The following is a 19,478-nucleotide window of genomic DNA, read 5'->3' as shown; positions in this document are numbered from 1 at the left end:
ACAGTCACTGCTGGAGCCCCCGCCCCACCCCGGCAGCCTGGCCTCCTTCCAAGCAGGCTACGGGCACAGATGGTGCTGCACCTGCTCAATCTAGAGAGGAGGGCAGAGGCCCCGTGCCTGCTTCTGTCGCGGAGACCAGCTCCCGCACAGGACACTCTTCACTCCCCTGCTTGAGGTCCGCAGGGCACCCCCTACCTCCCTACCTCCTGCCCTCCCCTGGTTCTGAGCGACACACCAGGAGGTAGGGGCTGCAAGGGGAGAGACAGCCTGCCCCTTCCACCCAGTAGTTTCCAACCGAGGAGGAAGGAAAGGAGGGAGCTGGCAGGGCTGGGCTCTCTTTCCTGTTTGCTAGCCCTAGGAGGCAGCAAGGGTCAACCTGCCCTGAGGAGCTCCACCCACAGAGGGAACACTAAATGAACATGGCAAATGTGATCCGAGCCCTCAAGGCGGAAAGCTCCTTGCCTTGGAACTGGAGCCTGACGGCAGTCCGGGTAAAGGCATAGCCAATGCAAAGGCCCTGAGGCAGGAGCACAAAGGTGCTCAGTACGAGGGAGAATGTTCGCAGCCTTTCTGACAGGTTTCCTCTCCACCGCCTGACCCGGAGCCCAGCTTTCGACTCTGCCCTGGACACGTGCTGTCACTCAGCCTCAGGCCCCGCCCCACACGTGTGCTGTCACTCAGCCGCAGGCCCCGCCCAGGCCCCTCCCCGCCTCGCCTCCGCACACGTGCTGTCACTCCCTCGCCCGCACACTTGTGCTGTCACTCAGCCGGGTCCTGTACCAGCAGAAGGCGCCGCTCCCGCCGCCGGACACTGCCCGCCGCCTGCCACCGGCCCATGGACGCCGCGCTCCTCCTCGCCCTCGGGCTGCTGGCCCAGGTAAGGCCGGGCGCCGCGCAGGGGTCGCTGGCCCCTATGCTAAGCGCCGCGTCTCAGAGTGGGGCACCCCGGCCTCCGGCCTCCGGGACCACTGGCTCTGGGCTCCCTTGGGCGGCTGTCAGCTGAGGGGCCCGGGGTAGGTTCTGAGTGGGGCAGCCCTGTTCAGCGTGCTCTGTGCCCCTCGGGGAGAGTAGTGTAACCGCCCTCACTGGACAGGACAGGGAGCCAAGTTCAGGGACTGCCAGGAGAGAGGACCCAGAAGGCCGCCCTCACGCTGGAGGTGCTGGCCTCAGCCCTACAGGAGTCTGGGGGTATTCAGTCTTATGGGGTGCATGGGGAGAAGGGGCAGCAGGAGCCCCCCTGGCTGGGAAAGCCTGGAGGCCAGGTTCCGGCCATGTCGACCCCCCATGAGTTGGCCGCTGACTCGCCTAGTTGGATGGAGCCCCAGCTCTGCCCTCCAGGAACCCACTCTCCCTGGGGAGCCCCCTGCCCAGTAGAGACAGGTCCCAGCACACACAGCCGCTGCCTCCACACTTCCTGCTGGCCCCCCAGCCCCCTTGCCCTGAGGTCTCTGCAGCCTGGGAGCCAACAGGTAGGGGGAAGCACAGAGCCCCCACTCCGCACATGGGCACCCCTAGATACGACCACATCCTCACACCCCTTAGCTGCTGGGCTGGGCCCAGGAGTGGAGCGTGTGAGCCAGGGCCACTGGTGAGGCCGGAAGGGACGGCCTCAGGCCTCTTAGACTGGACAGGTGATGATCACGGGGACAATGAGCCGCGCTTAGGACCCATTGCTTGTTGTTACATTTCCACACCCATCAGGGCATCCTCTCACATCCCCACAGACCCTCCCACAGCTCCGGTGTGCCAGCTAGGGTTTCAGCCCCTGGCAGCTAAGTGCCTGCCATCTGGACCCTCCAGCGGCTGGCCCCTCAGGCCCCCAGCCCCACAGCTCCAGCCACCTCAACGCCTGCTTTTGGGCCCTTTCACTGACACTCCCACCCACTGTAGACCATGCTCACCACTCCCCACTGTTGTGTCTAGCTAGCTCAGAGAGGCCATGGTCACCCTCTGCCCAGCACAGCCCAGCTGCCCATGACCTGTGCCCCTCAACCCCCTTCTAGGAGCTTGTTGGGTGCAGAGGGCTCTCTGCTCCTCCCAAGCCAGACCCAGATGCCCCACCTGCTCCAGAAGGCTCCACTTGCTCCAGGAACAGCGTTCTGGCCCCTGGTTACCAGAGACCCATTCCTTTGGGTCTGAGGGTATCATCCTCTGACCAGGCCCCAAGGGAGGGGAGGAGATCACAGATTCCTCTCCCCTCCCCCAGGGCTAGTGCAGAATGCACCCCCTCCCAGACAGCTGGGACTGCAAGGATTCTGGGGCGCAGAAGTGGGGGGTGGACCAGTCAGCAGTCCTGGCTGCTCATGTTCCTGCACTCAGCCCAGCTCGGATCAGCACCTGAGCGAGGGGAGCATCCCCTGGACCGGCCCTCCTCAACCCAGTTCAGCTTTCAGACTTTTGTCCCTTCCTGTCCAGCCACAGGGGTCCTGTGGCTGCTTCCCAGACACACCTTCCTTCCCCTCCAAGAGGCCCTGAGCAGGGCTGTCTGGGGTGGCCCCCTGGGGTGGGGCCTGTTGACCAGACTCTGTGCAGGCCCATTGCCAGCTTGGTGGGCCTGAAGGAGGCTCACCTCCCCTCTGCCTGTGTCCCCTGAAATCTCAGCCAGGGGGCTTCGCGTATATCTTTTCAGAGCCAGCCTCTGTTGGTCCCTCCCCTGTGCCCATAGTGTCCCCAGTAGCTGGGTCCATACTGGGACCCCACCCTGGGACCCCGCCCCGCCTGGGGGTGGGGAGCATAGTTCGGAGCTGACCCATACACTGCTGGAAGGGGCCCCCAGCTCCAGTGAGCTGCATGGTAGACCTTGCACTTGTGTGTGGGGACACCCCTCCAACATCACTTCCAGCCCTGGGTTCCTCAGATTCTAGGCACCCGGGGGAGGCCTGGAGCCTTGGCTCATGTGGGTGCGGTTTGCCTGGGCCAGGGAGAGGCCGAGGTACACTGTGGGCAAAACGTTCCCAGTCTGGTTTCCCCCGCAAGCTTCCCAGGCCTGAGCCCCTTCCCCCCACCTCCTCGGCTGGAATCCAGGCCACCCCGTTCCTGGACGGCCTGGCAGGCATCAGGCATGCCAGGAATGGAGCCAGCTGTCCGCCTGGCCTAGAGGCCCTGTGGTTCTCCCTTGAGCCCCTCTCCAGCTGTTGCAGGCCTCAGCGGAGGGACAGGATGGTGAGGCAGAGGACAGCTGTTCCCCCCACCCCCACTGGGGCAAGCACTACGCTCCCTGCTGTCCTGCTCACCATGTGAGGGTGGCACCTCTGCTTCCCTCCCTGCAGCCCCACTTACTGTCATGCTGATGTGGGGCTGATCCCCTGGCCTGCTCTGAAGGAGACCCTGTGTCTGCTGTGGGGGCTGCCCTGTTCCAAGACTTTCCTGTTGCCCCAGGGGGTCTTCAGAGTTTGCAGAGCTCCGACCAGCATGGCTGAGGTTTCCTCCCAGAGGCCATGTGACTCAGCAGAGCCCCAGAACCCCTTCCCCAGTCTGCAGCAGCCTCTGATTACACCGGGCAGGAAGATCGAAAACACCCTTCTGTCAGCCAAGATGCACAGGGGTCCCCTGCCCACCACTCACAGGGGCCTCTGGAGGCCACAGGGCCAGGAGCTAAAGTAGGCTCTCCCTGCTGTCCCACTGGCTGCCCTGGTCACCAGCATCTCTACCCAGCATGAGAGAGTGTCCAACCCTTTTCCCCGGGCCCCTGGGAGACAGCCTGCCTCGTAATTCTTTGTTCCGAACCCAAGGGTTGGTGAAGACAGCCAAGAGCTCTGCGGGCTGCCTCCAGGCCCCTAGACAGGATGGACCCTGGCGGAGGTCAAGGGAAGCTGGCAGCCTCTCTGGGGCTCTGGCACTTTTTTGTTTCTGTACAATCAATGGTAGGGATGGATCCACCAGGGACCCCAATGCCACCCCACATGCAGAACTCTGAGAGGTGGGGTGGAGCCTGGTCCAGGTCCCCCAGTCCTACCTCTCAGCCCCATGCCTGCCTGGATTCCCAACTCAGTAGGTCTGGGATGAACTGGTAGAATCTGTCCGTATTGTTTACCGACCCTGGTTGGTTCTGATGACAAGTCAAGCTGAAGTAGCCCAGCCGCAATGTGGCGGCCAGGTGGAGAAGGCACCCCACAGGTCCCAGGGGATGAGTGGTCCTGGGCCAGAAAGGCCCCAGAAGGAGGTCTCAGCCTCGGGGCCTGGCCCTTGGTAGCCTGCAGCTGGACAGTGTCACCCCCTCCAGCCCTTGCCTGGTCTGGGGTGGGCAAGGCCGTTCTTGCTCCTGTTGCCAGTTTGTGGGGTGCCAGCAATTACACAGCTGGGCCCCAAGAACTCCAAATGCGGCAGGGAGCTCTTTTACTCAGGAGTCTTGGGGTTGGGGGCCCAAGAGCAGGGCAGGGGTCCCGGCATCTCTAGGCGTTCCAGGTGTTGTCTTCAGCACTTGGTTAAGGGTGGGGCTGAGGGTAAGCCTTGGGGAGCTGCAGGACACTCACTGGGGGAAGGGGGTCCCTGACACCCATTGCTTCTGTGTGGCACAGGGGCTTTTGTGAGCTACTTCCGATCGATGTCCACAGTTCTGTCCACGTGGCTTCATCCCAGCCCTGATGTCTTGTGATTCCTAGGCAGCTCCCAGGCCTTCACTGACCATCAGTGTCTCTGGGAAGGGGGTGTCAGGAGAACAAAGGATATACTGAGACGCATTCCAAGAGTGGGAAATGGGCTGCAGCCCAGCCCAGATCCCCACCCCTTGCAGCCTCTCATCTGGGTGAGGGGCCCCTGCCAAGGCTCCATGTCTTCTGCTGACCTTGTGACCTTGGGCTGGGGAGAGTCTGGTGGCCGGGACTCCCACAGCCTGCCCAGGCCACTTGCCCTGTGCCAAGTTGGTGGGCATCATGGGGTGTCGCCAAGGCCGAAGGTGGGGAGGGGTCAGCCAGAGGCTCGATGGGGGACTGTCGGGGTGTAGGGGCCAGTGCAGGTGTGGACAGGGCAAAGTATGTCAGGGTCCCTCCAAGAGCCTGAGGTCAAGGACTACCTGCAGACTGTCCCCCACACCTGCCCAGCCCAGTCCCCCACCACGCTGAGGTCAGGGCAGGGCCTCTGTGTCACTGGGTGGCTCAGACACGCTCCTCTTGATGGAGGTTCCAGTGTTGGTGGTCCTGGGGCTCCCGGCTCTGCTGCTCCCTGAGGGCCATTGAGAGGGGCAGGCAGGGTGGGAGGAGGGGCAAAGGAGCTGCTGCCTTGAGATGCTCAGGAAACAGACACCGTCCCCCGAGCCTGTGACAAAGGCCAGCAGGTCCTCGCCTGGTGGGAGTGCCATGCTGGCCTGTGCTTGGTGAGAGGCCAGCGGCCCGGGAGCTTGGAAGCTTCGCGGCCATCTGTCGGGCCACGGGGAGCTTGGGGGCCTAGTGAAATGCCTGGTCCTCTCTCCTAACCGAGTTTGCTACTTTCTGGACCACAGGGTCCTGGCACTTCAGGTGAAGGGGCAGGACGGGCATTCAGAAGTGTGGAGGTGGCCCGGGGCCCCTGGGGAGGCCGGCCTTAGTCCGGGTGTCGCTGTGGTTCTGTAAGTGAAGTGTGCGAGGACCCAGCTAGGCAGAACAGAGAGGCTGTGCTGGGGAGGGGGACACAGGCCAGAGGTTTCCTAGAACAGCAGCCTCCTGGCTGAAGGTCTTCTCTTCCCTCTCAGCCCCCACCCCAAGACCCCCCACTCACCAGTCACCTCGCCTTCCTTTCCTGAAGCCACCAGCCCAGTTGGGGGGCTCATAATAGTCATGAAAAGCACATTGCTCACATTCTCCTATAGCCACACCAGGCTGGGTCCCAGCAGTGCCCCCATCCTGCCCCACCTCGGACCCTGACAGCCCTCATCCAAGTCCAGCCAGGCTCCAAGTCCCCCAAGACTGCACCAGCCTCAGCCCCACTCACCACTCGGGGAGCATGGAGGACCCCTAATACCTCTATGCTCAGCCAGCCACAGTGCCTGAGCCCAGGCTCAGAGCAGCCACTGCCTGATCAAGGAGCGGACACAGAAACCACGTGCTTCAACCAGGCCTCAGGAAGCTCTGGGTGTTAGCTGGGGCTGCTGTCAGCTCTGCCTCAGCCCCCAACCGGGTTCCTTCTCTGGGCCTCAGCTTCCTTGTCTGAGTGTGGCAGTGGGGTGAGCTCATGGTGGGTCTGGGAGCATTTTGGCAGGTGCTCTGTCTCCCACCAGACTCCTTACTAGCCTGGTTCTGAGCCCAGAGCTCAGTAGGTGGCAACCAGGCAGGGCCTGGGAGGTGGGGTGATGTGCCCCCTCCTGCCTGTTGGGTAGACTTGAGGGAGCATGGCAGCCTTATATAGCAGCCCCATACACTGTCCTGCCTCTCCTGGCCTGATTCCTGGAGGAGGAGGCCTGTGCAGGGGGGACCCTGCAACCACCCCAGTCTGGCAGAGGAGGCCTGTGGTATGCACAGCTGCCCTGGGTGTGGGAGAGGTGCTCCCACCCCCTCCTCTTTGGACAGAAACGTTGGCCTGGTCAATCTCGATCAACCCTCAAGAACTCAAACCACAATGAGGCCTGGGATGGCCGTGTGTCACCCCCACTGTCCCCAGCCAGGAGCCCCACACTCACCTCTGGCAGATCAGCCATATGCGGAGAGGCTGATCTCTTCCTGCCCCCCCCATCTGTTATCTGCACTCTTTACCCACAAAGTGGGGGAAGGCGTGGGAGAGCTGCCCAGCTTGGCCCAGCTGTCTTTTCTGGACAACCCACCTCCCCCACCCCCTGCCTCCCCAGGATCCTGGGATCCAGGCCACTTTCTGTCCTCCTGAGCTCCCCATGCCACCCAGGTCCTGGTGCCGTAGCTTCCCCTGGCCACACAAGGGAGGGCCTGGCCCTCCAGGGAGGGGACGTGCGGGCTCTGGCGGGAGAGCCCTGGGCACTGCTGTGCTGGTGACGGCCATTCTCCTTTGTTGCAGAGTCTATGCCCCTCAGCGGGGGTCCCCAGGCTGAGGCGGCCCAGCACCCTGTACCCCTGGCGCCGGGCACCCACCCTGGGTCGCGTGCGGAGAGCCTGGGTCATCCCTCCCATCAGCGTGTCTGAGAACCACAAGCGCCTCCCTTTCCCCCTGGTGCAGGTGAGGGGCCAAGTGGAGGGGGTCTCTGAGGCCGTGTGCTTTAGGAAGGGGAAACCCTGGGGCCACAGGTCGAGAGACTTCATCCCAGCTGGGGGAGGGGCCGAGGACTAGGGGAGAGACCCCCTCCCCTGGGGGCACCTCCCCAGCCCGTTTCCTGGCCCGCAGATCAAGTCGGACAAACAGCAGCTGGGCAGCGTCATCTACAGTATCCAGGGGCCCGGTGTGGACGAGGAGCCGCGAGGCGTCTTCTCCATAGACAAGTTCACCGGGAAGGTGTCCCTGAACGCGATGCTGGACCGTGAGAAAACCGACCGCTTCAGGGTGGGCCCCACCCCGCCCGCCCCGCCCCGCCCCCGCCCCGCCCATTCCCGCCGGGGCCCCGCCCACACCTCCACCTGCTAGCCTAGCGTCCTCAGTTGGGCGGCGCGGGCAGGATTTGGGACCCGCTCCCACAGAGGCAGGGGTTCAGGGTCGCTTGCCTATTGGACAGATGCGCGTGAGCAGACTGAGGGCTGCGTCCTGCCCGGGAGGACTGGGCAGCCGGCAGCAGGGTGGGCGTCAGCTTTCCCAGCCAGGTATGGCCGGTTCTCCCCCCAGCCTGCTAAATGTGGCGGGGACCGGGCGCCGTGGGGAATCCCATGGAATTAGCCACCCACAGCGCAGCTGCCGCGTAGTGACTGTCAGGGTGGGGTGGATGGCATGGGACCTGCCCCTTGGAGATCTTGGGATTGTGGAGCCTGAGAGGAAGGGCATGGGGAGGGGAGTCGGGACTGGGTGCGCCAGGCTTGGAAGAGGGGAACCTGGAACTCACCTGAGTCTCCTGTAAACAGAGGATCAGCCCCCCAGCCTGCCCCAGGGAGGGAGCTTCAGACTTTGTTTTCATGTACCCTGAGTCGTCCCCAGACTTTGGGAGGCTGGTTCCCTTACACAGAATCAGAGAGCGTATTTCCCTGGAAGTTGTATCAAGTCCATCCTCCAAAGGGACAGGAGGTGGCTTAATTTAAAATTTCACGTATGGATAGGAAACTTCAAAAGCAGCCAAAACCGTTTACAGAAAAAGGGCCCCGAGTCCAGGAGCACTTAGGGAGCGCTCCAGCCACACTTAACACAAGGCTGTGACTTCCCGGAAAGTGGGCAGGCTTGGTGGCCGGCCGACGTGCTGGGAGGACGCAGGCGCCCCCTGGTGGGGAAATCCCGCCCGCCCGGCACTGCCGGGCCGCGGGCCGCTTCTCACCTGTTTGCTGCAGGAAGCAAAACAGGCTCTCACTGTACCTGTCGCCCTCGTGGGAGCTACTGGAAATTGGGAGCCACAGTGCTAGCCCTTGCTCTCTGCTTCACTAGCTCAGGGCCTTTGCTCTCGACCTGGGGGGCTCCACCCTGGAGGAGCCCACGGACCTGGAGATCGTGGTTGTGGACCAGAATGACAACCGGCCTGTCTTCAGGCAGGAGGTGTTCACTGGCCGGGTGCTGGAGGGTGCCGTCCCAGGTGAGCTGGGTGGGGTCCCAGTGCGGGAGGGGGCTTTGCCATGCGCACGGGTGGGTCAGAAGTCCAGGATTTCCCGTCAGCAAGAACTTGAGAGGTCCTTCAGAGAGTCTCCAGGATGGAGGGAATTTCCACGGGTCAACTCAAGTCACTTCCTGTTGCAATATAAATTTCAATGCCCCAGTCTTCCAAAATGCAGAGATGGCAAATCCTGGATGGCAAACTTCTGGTGGTTTCTGTTGCCCCCCCTCCCGCTTCTACCCCCTGCCCTTCCTCTCCCTCCCAGCCCTCCTTCCTCTTCCCCACTTCTTCTAAATAGAGGTGAATTCACATAACGTAAAATTACACATTTTGAAGTGAACATTCATAGTGTTGTGAAACCAGTACCTCTGTTCCTTCCAAAACAGTCTCAGGCCCAAGAGGAGACCCCCTGCTCATTAGCGTCACTGCCTTTACTGCTTATTAATTCTACACTTTGATTGCGGAACTCCCCACCCTCTACCCCTCATGAGTCCTCACAAGACGGACTCACTGGCCTGATTCTGTTCCAAGGAAGACAGTCATTTCAGACAGCAGTCTACCCCTGCCCCTCCCACCCTGGACCCGGTTGCAGACGTGAGGCCTTCAGAGCACACACTTCGGTGACTTAGTGTCACCATCATCAGGAGGGTGACACTGACACAGTAACATCTCACCTACAGTCTCAGTGGGTGCGTGGGGAAGGGCACAGCCCCCTATGTGGGCACCAGTGGCTGCGACGACCTTGGCCCTCTTCCTGCTTCCACGGGGCACTCCTGCTGTACCAGGGTAGCCCCCGTGTGTACACCTCCCTGGGGGCCACTCACAGCCTGGACCCCCAGGACGTCAGGTTGCTTGTGCCCCACCGTCTGACATGCTCACACAGGGGTGATCTTGAGGATTCCCCCTTGTTCTGGTTGTGGCCAAGACTGACACCCCCACCTGCTCATGCGCCCTTGTTGGGGACAGTTTCTGGGCCACTAGGTCTTCACAACGCTGCCTTTCAATTTGCAAACTTTTATTGTAGCAAAATGCATATAAGAAAATTTACCTTCATAATCATTTCTAAGTGGCTTTAAGTCCATTCACATCACTGTGCAACTACTACCACCATAGAATTTTCTCATTTTCCCAAACCCAAACTCTGTTTCCATTAAATACTAACTCTCCATTTCCCCCCTCCAGCCCCTGGCACCTACTGGGTACTTTTTCCTGCATGACTTGACTGTGTATGGGTGAAATCACACAGCATCTGTCCATCCGTGTCTGGCCTATTTCACTGAGTGTCACATCCTCAAGGTTCATCAGTGTGGTGCCCGGGTCAGCATTACCTTCTTTTTCAAACCTGAATAATACTCGCTGGATGTTTGTACCACATTTTGCTGATCTGCTTATTATTCAGTGGACACTTGGGTTGCTTTCACTTTTTAGCTGTTGTGAGTAGTGCCGTACTGGACATGGGTGTGCAAATATGTCTTTGAGACCCTGCTTTCAATTCCTTTAGGTACGTACCCAGGTGGGATTTCTAGATCATGTAGCAGTTCTATTTTTAACTTTTTGAGGATCTTCCATAGTGTTCTCCATCATGGCTGCACCGTTTTTCATCCCCACCAACAGTGTAGGAGGGTCCCAGTTTCTGCACATTCTCACCAGCACCTGCTGTTTTCTATTTTGTTGTTGTGTTGATGGCAGCTGCTGCTAATAAAGCAAGGCCCTAGGTTCAATCCCTGGTTGTGAGGCTGGTGTGAGGGGGTATCTCATGTGGTTTTCATTTGCTTTTCCCCAGTGATTAGTCATTTTGAACATTTGTTCATGTGTTTATTGACCATTTGTATATCTTCCTTGGAGAAAGGACTGTTCAGTCTTTTGCCCATTTTTGAATAGAGTTGTTTGTTTTTGTGTTGGTTGAGTTTTACGGGTTCTCTACGTATCCTGGATATCAGATCCCTTATCCCTTAAAAGATAGATGATTTGAAAATGTTCTGTCTGATCTCACGAGTTGTCTTCTTGCTCTGTCGATGGTGTCTTTTGATGCATTTCTGATACATCATGAAGTCCAGTTTGTCTATTTTTGTTGCTGTTGACTATGCTTTTATTGTTATGAACAAGAAATCATTGCCAAATCTGGCATTGTAAAGTTTTTGCACTGTGTTTTCTTCTAGGAGTTCTATAGTTTGGGGTTGTACATTTAGATTTGATCCACTTTGAGTTGTTTTTGTATGTTGTGTTAAGTAATTCCAGGTCCAGCTCCATCCTTCTGCAGGGGGATATTCAGCTTTCACAGCACCATTTGCTGGGAAGACGGCCTGCTCCCTGTTGAACGGTCCTGGCATACTGTGTAAACTCACCTGCCCATGGGGGTGAGGCCTTTTCTTGGGGTCTCTGTTCTGTTCCATTGGTCTGTGTGTCTGTCTTGAGGGCAGATGCACATGGATTATTGTACCTGTGGAGAAAGCTTTGAAATCAAGAAGTGTGTCGTCTAACTTTGTTCTTTTTCAAGATTGTTTTGGCTGCTCAGGGTCCCTTGAGATTGGACAGGAACTTTAGAATGATTTTTTTTTTTAATATGAAGAAAATATCCTTGGGATTTTGAGAGGGCTTGCATTGAATCTGTAGGCCACTCTGGGTGGTACTAACAACTTGGCAGCAAGTCTTCCAACCCACGATCATGGGCTGTGTGTCTATTTATTTATGTTTTCTCCAACTTCTCTCACCGACGTTTTGTAGTTTTCATTGTGAAAAGTCTCTCACCTCATTGGTCATGACACTGACATCCTAAGGTGTGTAGGCAGTCACTGTGAACCTTGTCTCTGAATGGGGCTGTGTGGCTAGACCCCCTCAGGAGACACATAGGTCCTGTTCCTGGAGATGCCCAACTTTGGCCCGTAGTTAGGCAGATGTCCGCCAGGTGTCTCCACTGGGATTGTTGTACTTTTCCCTTTGTGGAGGTCCTTTGAGAAGGTGCAGGTGTCCACCCATACTGACGCAGCAGCTTTGGCGTCCTTGAGGCTCCTGCCTGCCAGGTATTAACTGTCCTGATGGTTGGGAAGTGATGGGGTTCTAGTTCCATCTTTTCCTCTTTGTCATCACTTGGCTTTCTATTACGTGATAGAACTTTCAGTCCCCCCTTTATGAATGTATGTGTTTATGTGTCGCCCACCAAGGTGCTTGGCCTCCTTAATCAATAGAAGTTATTCAAAGGCCAGGCAAGAAATTCAGGCAAGGCTTTACTGAGGCTCCTGCAGCCGCAGGAGGTGGGGCAAATACAAGTAACAGGTTTCCTTGCTCACTCCCCAAGTGGGGGCAAGCTTGTTCCTTATATGGGGTGAAGGAAGGGGGTATCCAGGGTTCAGGGGCCAGGCAGGAGGTTGTGACTTAAATGGTTTGCCCACCCCTTAACGGGTGTTGAATGCAGGGGGGATGTGCAGTACCCTGCTTTTGCTTCCAACCCCGTTTTTGCTTTTCGGAAGTGGCAGTTGGGGTTATTTGGTCTTTTTTTATCTTGTCCATAATTTGACCCACTGCACGTGCACACAGCCATGCAGCTACTTTCAGTCCTTGATAGTTTCTTTGTATTTGTTGATTGAGGAGAAGTCTGTCCAGATGCAAGAACTGCAGCACTGGGTCCCAGGTCCCAGCCTGTCTCATATGTATTTTGTTCGTATGTGTCAGTCTGCCTTTACGAAGTCTCACTTCATTCAATGAGTTATAATTCTTTGCACCATTATTTTGAAGCTGAAAGCTTTGCTGGTCAGAAACTCATCAAAGCAGCCCAGGCCCTTTCAGCAGCCGGAGCTGCTCATGTATACAGAGTCCAGAGTGTGTGTGCTTGCATGTGTGTTTGTGCATATATGTATGCTCGCTCACAGCCATGTTTGTATGTGTTTCTACCTTCATCACAAGTCACGAGTCCTCTCTGGCACTTCCACTTCTGATCCAGCTCTGTGGGATCCCTTTTGGGTCCCCTTCTCTGATGGTGAGAAGCTGGGCTCCTTTTGCAAGTTTGCTCACTTGCTTGGTTATAGAGAGCATGACAGGTGCTTTAGGAAACACTCACTTGCACCTCAGTGCCTGTTCTAAGCATTCTTTGGCTTCAGCCTGAGGTCCAACACTGTGCCAGGAGTTACCTGGTTGGTAGCTCCCCACCTCTAAGGCTAGGCCAGTGGCTGGGTCATTACTACTCATCAGACACCAGCGTGACTCTCAGATGACCTGACAGGGCCCAGGAGAGTCTGCGGTGAGCCCAGTCACAGGTTGGGGGGCAGCTCCCCAGAATGCCTGAGGCCAGTCCACCTCACTGGGTTCACTTAGTACACCTGAGCTGGGGTGGGGGGTCAGATCTGAATCGCTGCAGAGGAAAAGCAAGGTGGGCACAGGTGCTGAAACATCTCCAGGGCCTGCGGACCCCCCTCTCCTGAGATTGAGAACACAGGTGGGCACAGGTGCTGAGTACCTGGGGGGCCCACGTGCCCTTCTTTCCTGAGATGTGGGACCATGTTTGCCCCAGAGTGCAGGTACAACCTGGGCACTGCTTCGTTCTAGCTGAGGTCAGGGCCTGATCACTGGTGGGCTCACCAGCTACCTCCCCAGGGGCTGGTTCCTAGTGAGCTTGCCTAGTCCGTCTTGGGGTCCTATGGGAGACAGGTGTCAGCTGTGTGCACTGTACACCCCGCCTCCTCCCCCACAAGCAGCACAAGCCAGGACGCTGGGATGTTCGTGTGTGCACAGGCTGACTGAGGGCCTGGAACTGGCATGTCTGCACACTGCAGGGGAGCGGGTGACGCACCCTGGAGCTGGAGGCTGGCACCCCTGGGCATCACCCCCGCACGTCCCTGCCCTTCACAGGCACCTACGTGACCAGGGCTGAGGCCACAGATGCGGACGATCCGGAGACAGACAACGCGGCGCTGCGGTACTCCATCCTGGAGCAGGGTGGCCCCCAGCTCTTCAGCATCGACCCGCTCACGGGGGACATCCGTACAGTGCAAGTGGGCCTGGACCGCGAGGTGAGGCCACATGGCTGTGCCTCGACAGCTGGACAGGGCAGTCTGGACTAGGGGCCTGATTGCCGCAGACATTCCCGGTTGCCCTGGGCTCCCGCAGACCTGCCCCGTGGGTGGTTGTGTCGTTGGATGCAGAGACAGCGTGAGGGGCCCTCAGCTTGTTTTCTGTTCAAAAATCCCCCTCACCCCACTGCCTGCAAAGCAGTTGGACCCCCTGGCCTGGGTTAGGGCCACCAAAGGAGACCCTCACCTCTTGGGCCCCACAGTGTCTGCTCTTTCTCTATGGGGCCCCTGCAGCCCCTCGCTGCCTGGCCTCTTTGTGGCATTGGCACCTCCAAGAAATCCTCCTTGGTTTCCCCAGGGCCAGTCACTATGTTAGCTGATCTCTGTCCCCCTCTTGGCCATTGCTCCTGTCTCTCCAGGGCAGAGACCCACCCCCCATATGCAGCAGGTGCCCTCCAAGCATTTATATGATTCAGTAGCTGACCTCTTGCTTACTCACAGGCTGGGGCAGAATCTGGGGTCAGCAGTGGTGCCGTCCAACCATGAGAGGACAGGCAGCCTGTTTTGCTCCAGAGCTTAGGAGCAGAACAGGAGCTGGAGCCTCCTGAGTCTGTCTGCCCTTCCCCCTAGGCCCTAAGGTGGCCAACCAGCCTTGCCCTGTGCTCCACCTGGGTCTCCTGACCTCCTGTCACTGTGCCCCCAGGTGGTCGCCGTGTACAATCTGACCTTGCAGGTGGCGGACATGTCTGGAGATGGCCTTACCGCCACCGCCTCAGCCATCATCACACTGGAGGACATCAATGACAATGCCCCTGAGTTCACTGGGGACCAGGTGCCACCTCCACCTGCTGTTGCCTGGGGCTGCCCTCCCCCATGCTGGTTGTTGGAGGATGGGTGCTCAGAGAAGGCACCCTGCGTGGGTTGTGCAGGACCCCAGGCTAGAGGCCAGCATGGGGCCTGTGAGCATGTCAGGAGCTGGAGGGCCCTGGAGGGAAACCACCGAGACCCTGGGTTAGGATGTGTCCCCAGTTCCTCCTGGGTGGGAGTCGGGGCAGCCCTGCCCCCTGGGGAAGACGCCCCGGGCATGGGTGAGCCTGGAGGGGGCTCCCCAGGTCCTGGACTCCCCAAATGTAGGCAGCAGGAGGATGTGCCCCAAGGGTACCCTTACCCACCCCTGCCTGCCAGTGAATAATGGGGCTGGGTTCCCACAGTTCTTCATGGAGGCTGCAGAGGCTGTCAGTGGAGTGGACGTGGGGCGGCTTGAGGTGGAGGACCGGGACTTGCCTGGCTCCCCCAACTGGGCAGCCCAGTTCACCATCCTGGAGGGCGACCCTGATGGGCAGTTCACCATCCGCACCGACCCCAGGACCAACGAGGGTGTGCTGTCCGTGGTGAAGGTGAGCTGAGGAGGGCGCCTCTCCTCACACTCTGGAAGCCTGTTTGGACCCTCTGTGCATCTTAAGAAGGGAGCTGAGGGGACTGGGAACATGGACTGTGGGCTGGGGCCACGCTGACCACAGAGGGCTGGGGCTAGAAGGAGTGGGCAACCCCCAAGCCCATGTGTTATTGCCAGTATTTTGCCTCTTAATGCAAGTGATCAATGTGCACAAGTACAGACCTCATGTGTCAGCCAACCAGAGACAAAACCAGCAGGAGATATGTGTGCACACATGCACATACACACCCATGCCTACGCACATGTGCCTACACACATCTGCAGAGAGACACAGATGTAGCTATCGATATATGAAGACCTTTCTTGCAAGAGACTGACTTGAGCTGGCCAGCCAGGTTGTTGTGAGGGTGGCTGATGAGTCCAGAATCTGCAGGGCTGCGAGAAGCTGCAGAGCCAGGAGCTGAGGCTGTGTCAGAGGCAGGATCCCATCTTCCCAGGGGAAACCTCAGGTTTGCTCTCAGAGACTTACCCACACATGAGACCCACCCAGGTTCTCCAGGATCATCTTCTTTATTTACAGTCAGCTGGTCGTACAGGTCAGTTCAGCCACATCCACCAGATACCTTCTTAGCAATAAGACCCAGATCACTGTCTGCTTGAGTCACTGAGGAGGAAGCCTGGCCAGCGGATGGAAACTGACCTCACAACACCTGACAGAGGCATTTGAGTGTCGGGAGTATTTTCCCGTTATTCTCTCTGCATAGTTTTTATCTTTGCAAAGCTACAAAGAAGAAGGAAAGAAGGCTCTCCGAGGACAGACCAGGAGAGGCCTCGCCAGCCTATAGCTGCCTCTGGGTGCCCTGAATGTGGGGTCCAGAGTCCTGATGGGCTGCCACCCTGCTTCTCCCTACAGCCCCTGGACTATGAGAGTCGGGAGCGGTATGACCTCAAAGTGGCCGTGCAGAATGAGGCCCCCCTGCAGGCAGCTGCCCCCAGGGCCGAGCGGGGCCAGGCCAGGGTCAGCGTGCAGGTGCGGGATGTCAATGAGGCACCTGTGTTCCAGGAGAACCCACTGCGGACCAGCTTAGCTGAGGGGGCCGCCCCAGGAACGCCTGTGGCCACCTTCTCTGCCCGGGACCCTGACACACAACAGCTGCAGAGGCTCAGGTGAGGGCCTGCCCCTCTGCCTCCCAGCCAGGGCAGGAGCACAGCTAAGGGTAGCAGCCCTGTGTCCTGTGGATTCCCTTCCCATGAGAGACCCAGTCAGAGGGCAGAGGGCTTCTCTGCGTGGTCACTGAGGGCTCGGGCTCTCAAGGGCCTGTGTGCTTGTTCACATGACCTCATCCCGTAGGCAGGGCTGGGCTCCAGATGGCACACGCCTACACAGGCTGTGTAGGCTGTGTTGGCCAGCCTCTGAGTGTCTGGCCCTGTCCATTCCAGGGAGCCCTTGCTCCCTGGGACTGGCTGTCACTGTGTTGGATTTCACCCCCTGCCCTGGCCCTGTTCGTCTGTGTCTGTCTCCATTGTGCCCACCACTGTGTCCTGGCTGTCACCTGTGGCCATGGGGCCCTGGGCAGCTCCCCTGCCCTCCCGAAGCCTCAGTTTCTTCATCTGTTGATTGGGACAGAAAACAGCAGCTTAAGGCTGTGGGAGGACTATCCTTAAAGGGGGCATGTGTGTGTAAGTGTGTGTGTGAGTGTGCTCCCATCTACACATGACCACGCACCTCTGGGAGTCTGCTCAGGCTCAGGGCCACCCTGTACCCTCCTCTCCTCCTCGCCAACAGCTACTCCAAGGACTATGACCCCGAAGACTGGCTGCAGGTGGACGGGGCCACCGGCCAGGTCCAGACCCAGCGAGTGCTCAGCCCCGCATCCCCCTTCCTCAAGGATGGCTGGTATAGGGCCATCATCCTGGCCCAAGATGATGGTGAGTGGGGAGCCTGGCCTGGTTCCTGGGCTCCCTAATCCAAGCTGAGGCCCCTGCTGCTGCCCAAGGGCCAAGAGCCGGGCGCTCCACTCAGCAGACTTACAGGGTGGGCAGGGGCTCCGCAGGGGCCAGGGGCCCACTAGGCCTCTCCCGCCTGCAGCCTCCCCACCCAGCACAGCCACTGGAACCCTGTCCATTGAGATCCTGGAGGTCAACGACCACGCCCCTGAGCTGTCCCCGCCATGGGGCAGCCTGTGCAGCACACCAGACCGGGGTTCTGGCCTTCTCTTGGGGGCCACGGATGAGGACCTGCCTCCCCACGGGGCTCCCTTCCACTTCCAGCTGAGCCCGAGGGTCCCAGAGCTGGCCGGGAACTGGAGCCTCAGCCAGGTTAATGGTGAGCCCCCCACACACACCCCTGGGGTTCAGAGCCTGGGGGAGGTTCCCGCTGGTGCCACATCAGTGCACCCTCAGGCCCGGCAGGTATGGGTTATCAGACACAGAGGACGGATGGGGCAACCGAGGCCTAGCATGCCAGGAACGCCGCCCAGTCGGCTGCTGCCTAGTGCACAGGCACGGAGAGGTACGGCCGCCCCCGGCCCCTGCTTGACCGCAAGCGCCCTCCGCAGTGAGCCACGCGCGCCTGCGGCCGAGGTTCCGGGTCCCGGAGGGGCTGCACCGCCTCAGCCTGCTGCTCCAGGACTCCGGACAGCCGCCTCAGCAGCGCGAGCAGCTCCTGAACGTGACCGTGTGCCGCTGCAGCCAGGACGGCGCCTGCCTGCCGGGAGCCGCTGCATTGGGGGCGGGTGGCGCGGGCATCAGCCTAGGTGCCCTGGTCATCATGCTTGCCAGTGTCATCCTGCTGCTCTGTGAGTGCCGGCGCCCGCAGGCCCTTGTCCTTGCCTCCTGGCAGCCCCACCCGCCCCTAGCCCCGCCTCCTGGCAGCCCCACCCGCCCCTAGCCCCGCCTCCTGGCAGCCCCCCTACCCTCCGGTCCCGCCCCCTGCGCTCCCCTCGGCCCCGCCCTCCACCCCCGCCCGACCCGGACCTCCGCCCGGTTCCCCGCCCAGTGCTCGCCCTGCTGGTGGCCCTCCTGGCGCGGATCCGGCAGCAGTCCTGGGACAAGAGGTTTCTGCATGGGCTGCAGGACGACCTCCGGGACAACATCCTTAACTACGACGAGCAGGGAGGCGGGGAGGAGGACCAGGTGAGAGGGCCGGGGCGGCTTACAAGTGCTGCGGGTAGTGCCAGGGGCCCCAGCTGGCCCGCAGCCTCCCGACCCGCGACGGTTGCGGCTGACCGGAACGCGCTCCGTCCGCCCTCAGGACGCCTACGACATGGACCAGCTGCGCCACCCAGCAGAACTGGCGGCCCTCGGCGCCCCCTCGGGACGGCCGCCGCTGCGCAGAGACGCCCCGTTCGGCCGAGCGCGCCCTCAGGTGACCCGCCCGCTGCCCACCAGCCCCGCAGACATCGCTGACTTCATCAACGACGTAGGTGCCCCAGGGGTTCCCCGTACCCCCTCCTCTGAAGCCTGAGGCATCGCTCTGGAACGGGACAGGGAGGTGGTGGCTACAGACTAAGGAAAGAGAACCGCCCAGAGGAAACCTTGCCTCTAACCTTCTGGAGGAGGGGCAGCGCAGGGCTCAGAGCTGCTCCAAGCATCCTTGGCCTCCACTTAGGCCTCCTCTGCTCCCTCTCCTTCCCGGTTCCAGGCCTCGCCCCAGCCGGTGGCGGAGGGCACCCGGCCGGCCTGTGCTGGTTCTGAGACCCCTGCCTCTCCACAGGGTTTGGAGGCTGCGGACAGTGACCCCAGCGTCCCGCCTTACGACACGGCTCTCATCTATGACTACGAGGGGGACGGCTCCGTGGCGGGGACACTGAGCTCCATCCTGTCCAGCCTGGACGATGAGGACCAGGATTACAGCTGCCTCCGAGAATGGGGACCTCGCTTCTCCCGCCTGGCTGACTTGTACGGGCCCCCTTGAGGGCACCAGAGAAGGGCTTTCTGATGGGGACCTGCACCGCCATGTGGAGGGCACAGCCTCCTAGACACAGAGGGCAGACCTCAGGGGCCAGAGCAGACACGCGTAACTGGGTTGTGTGGCTGGGAATTCCAGCGAACCTCCATCAAGGTGGAAGACGGCTCTGGGCCCCACCCTGGCTCCTTGGTCAGTCTGGTTTCCCCCAGGGAAGTCAAGGCTCAGAGCTGGAGTGGAGCAGCCAGAAGGAAGCGCCCCTCCTACACCCATCAGTCACCTACAATGGGGTCAGGCCCCATTCCCAGCTGTGCCTCCCACCCATGCTGACCTTATCTCTGTGTGAAAGGATGCAGCCCTGGGGCAAATGTGAATTAAAAGTGTGCTCCTCTCTTCCTTGCACGGTTGGCCTCCCCCACCTCAGTTCCACCAGAGCTGCGCAGCCAGCTGGCCCCCGGCTGCTCCTGGGGTGGGGGGCTGTGGGAAGGGCTGTGGATGCCTGGTTGTGAGGGGGAGGTAGACACCAGAAGCCCCTTTCAGCCAAGAGTGGGGCCTGAGGGAAGAGCCAGAGAG

At 59.8% G+C, this 19,478-nt stretch overlaps 1 protein-coding gene across 7 annotated transcripts; it reads left to right on the top strand.

The window, feature by feature from the left end:
- Nucleotides 1–760: 760 nt before the first annotated feature.
- On the top strand, nucleotides 761–19,307 carry CDH15 (cadherin 15). Of its 7 annotated transcripts, none has more exons than XM_081508170.1 (14): nucleotides 761–877; nucleotides 6,937–7,095; nucleotides 7,261–7,416; nucleotides 8,437–8,581; nucleotides 13,442–13,602; nucleotides 14,306–14,434; nucleotides 14,814–14,999; nucleotides 16,062–16,165; nucleotides 16,785–16,927; nucleotides 17,088–17,324; nucleotides 17,557–17,796; nucleotides 17,997–18,133; nucleotides 18,252–18,365; nucleotides 18,714–19,307. In XM_081508170.1, the coding sequence occupies exons 1-14, from the start codon at nucleotides 836–838 to the stop codon at nucleotides 18,912–18,914; spliced, it is 2,154 nt and encodes a 717-aa protein (XP_081364296.1). In that variant the 5' UTR covers nucleotides 761–835; the 3' UTR covers nucleotides 18,915–19,307. The 7 variants fall into 7 exon arrangements, with proteins under 7 accessions (XP_081364296.1, XP_081364294.1, XP_081364293.1 ...); XM_081508168.1 differs by having other exon boundaries at nucleotides 18,252–18,419; XM_081508167.1 differs by having other exon boundaries at nucleotides 15,912–16,165.
- Nucleotides 19,308–19,478: the final 171 nt, after the last annotated feature.

Source organism: Giraffa tippelskirchi, chromosome 7 (assembly GCF_054371585.1).
Source record: "Giraffa tippelskirchi isolate mGirTip1 chromosome 7, T2T-mGirTip1v1.2.pri, whole genome shotgun sequence".
Taxonomy (NCBI): domain Eukaryota; kingdom Metazoa; phylum Chordata; class Mammalia; order Artiodactyla; family Giraffidae; genus Giraffa; species Giraffa tippelskirchi.
The sequence above is the reverse complement of the archived record's forward strand: the minus strand, read 5'-3'. Positions and strand labels throughout refer to the sequence as shown.

Coding starts and splice junctions, on each gene's coding strand:
- CDH15 (XM_081508166.1), top strand. CDS start 836: ATGGACGCCGCGCTCCTCCTCGCCCTCGGGCTGCTGGCCCAG. Junction 7,096..7,260: donor TCCCTTTCCCCCTGGTGCAG/GTGAGGGGCCAA, acceptor CCTGGCCCGCAG/ATCAAGTCGGACAAACAGCA. Junction 16,928..17,087: donor CATCCTGGCCCAAGATGATG/GTGAGTGGGGAG, acceptor TCCCGCCTGCAG/CCTCCCCACCCAGCACAGCC.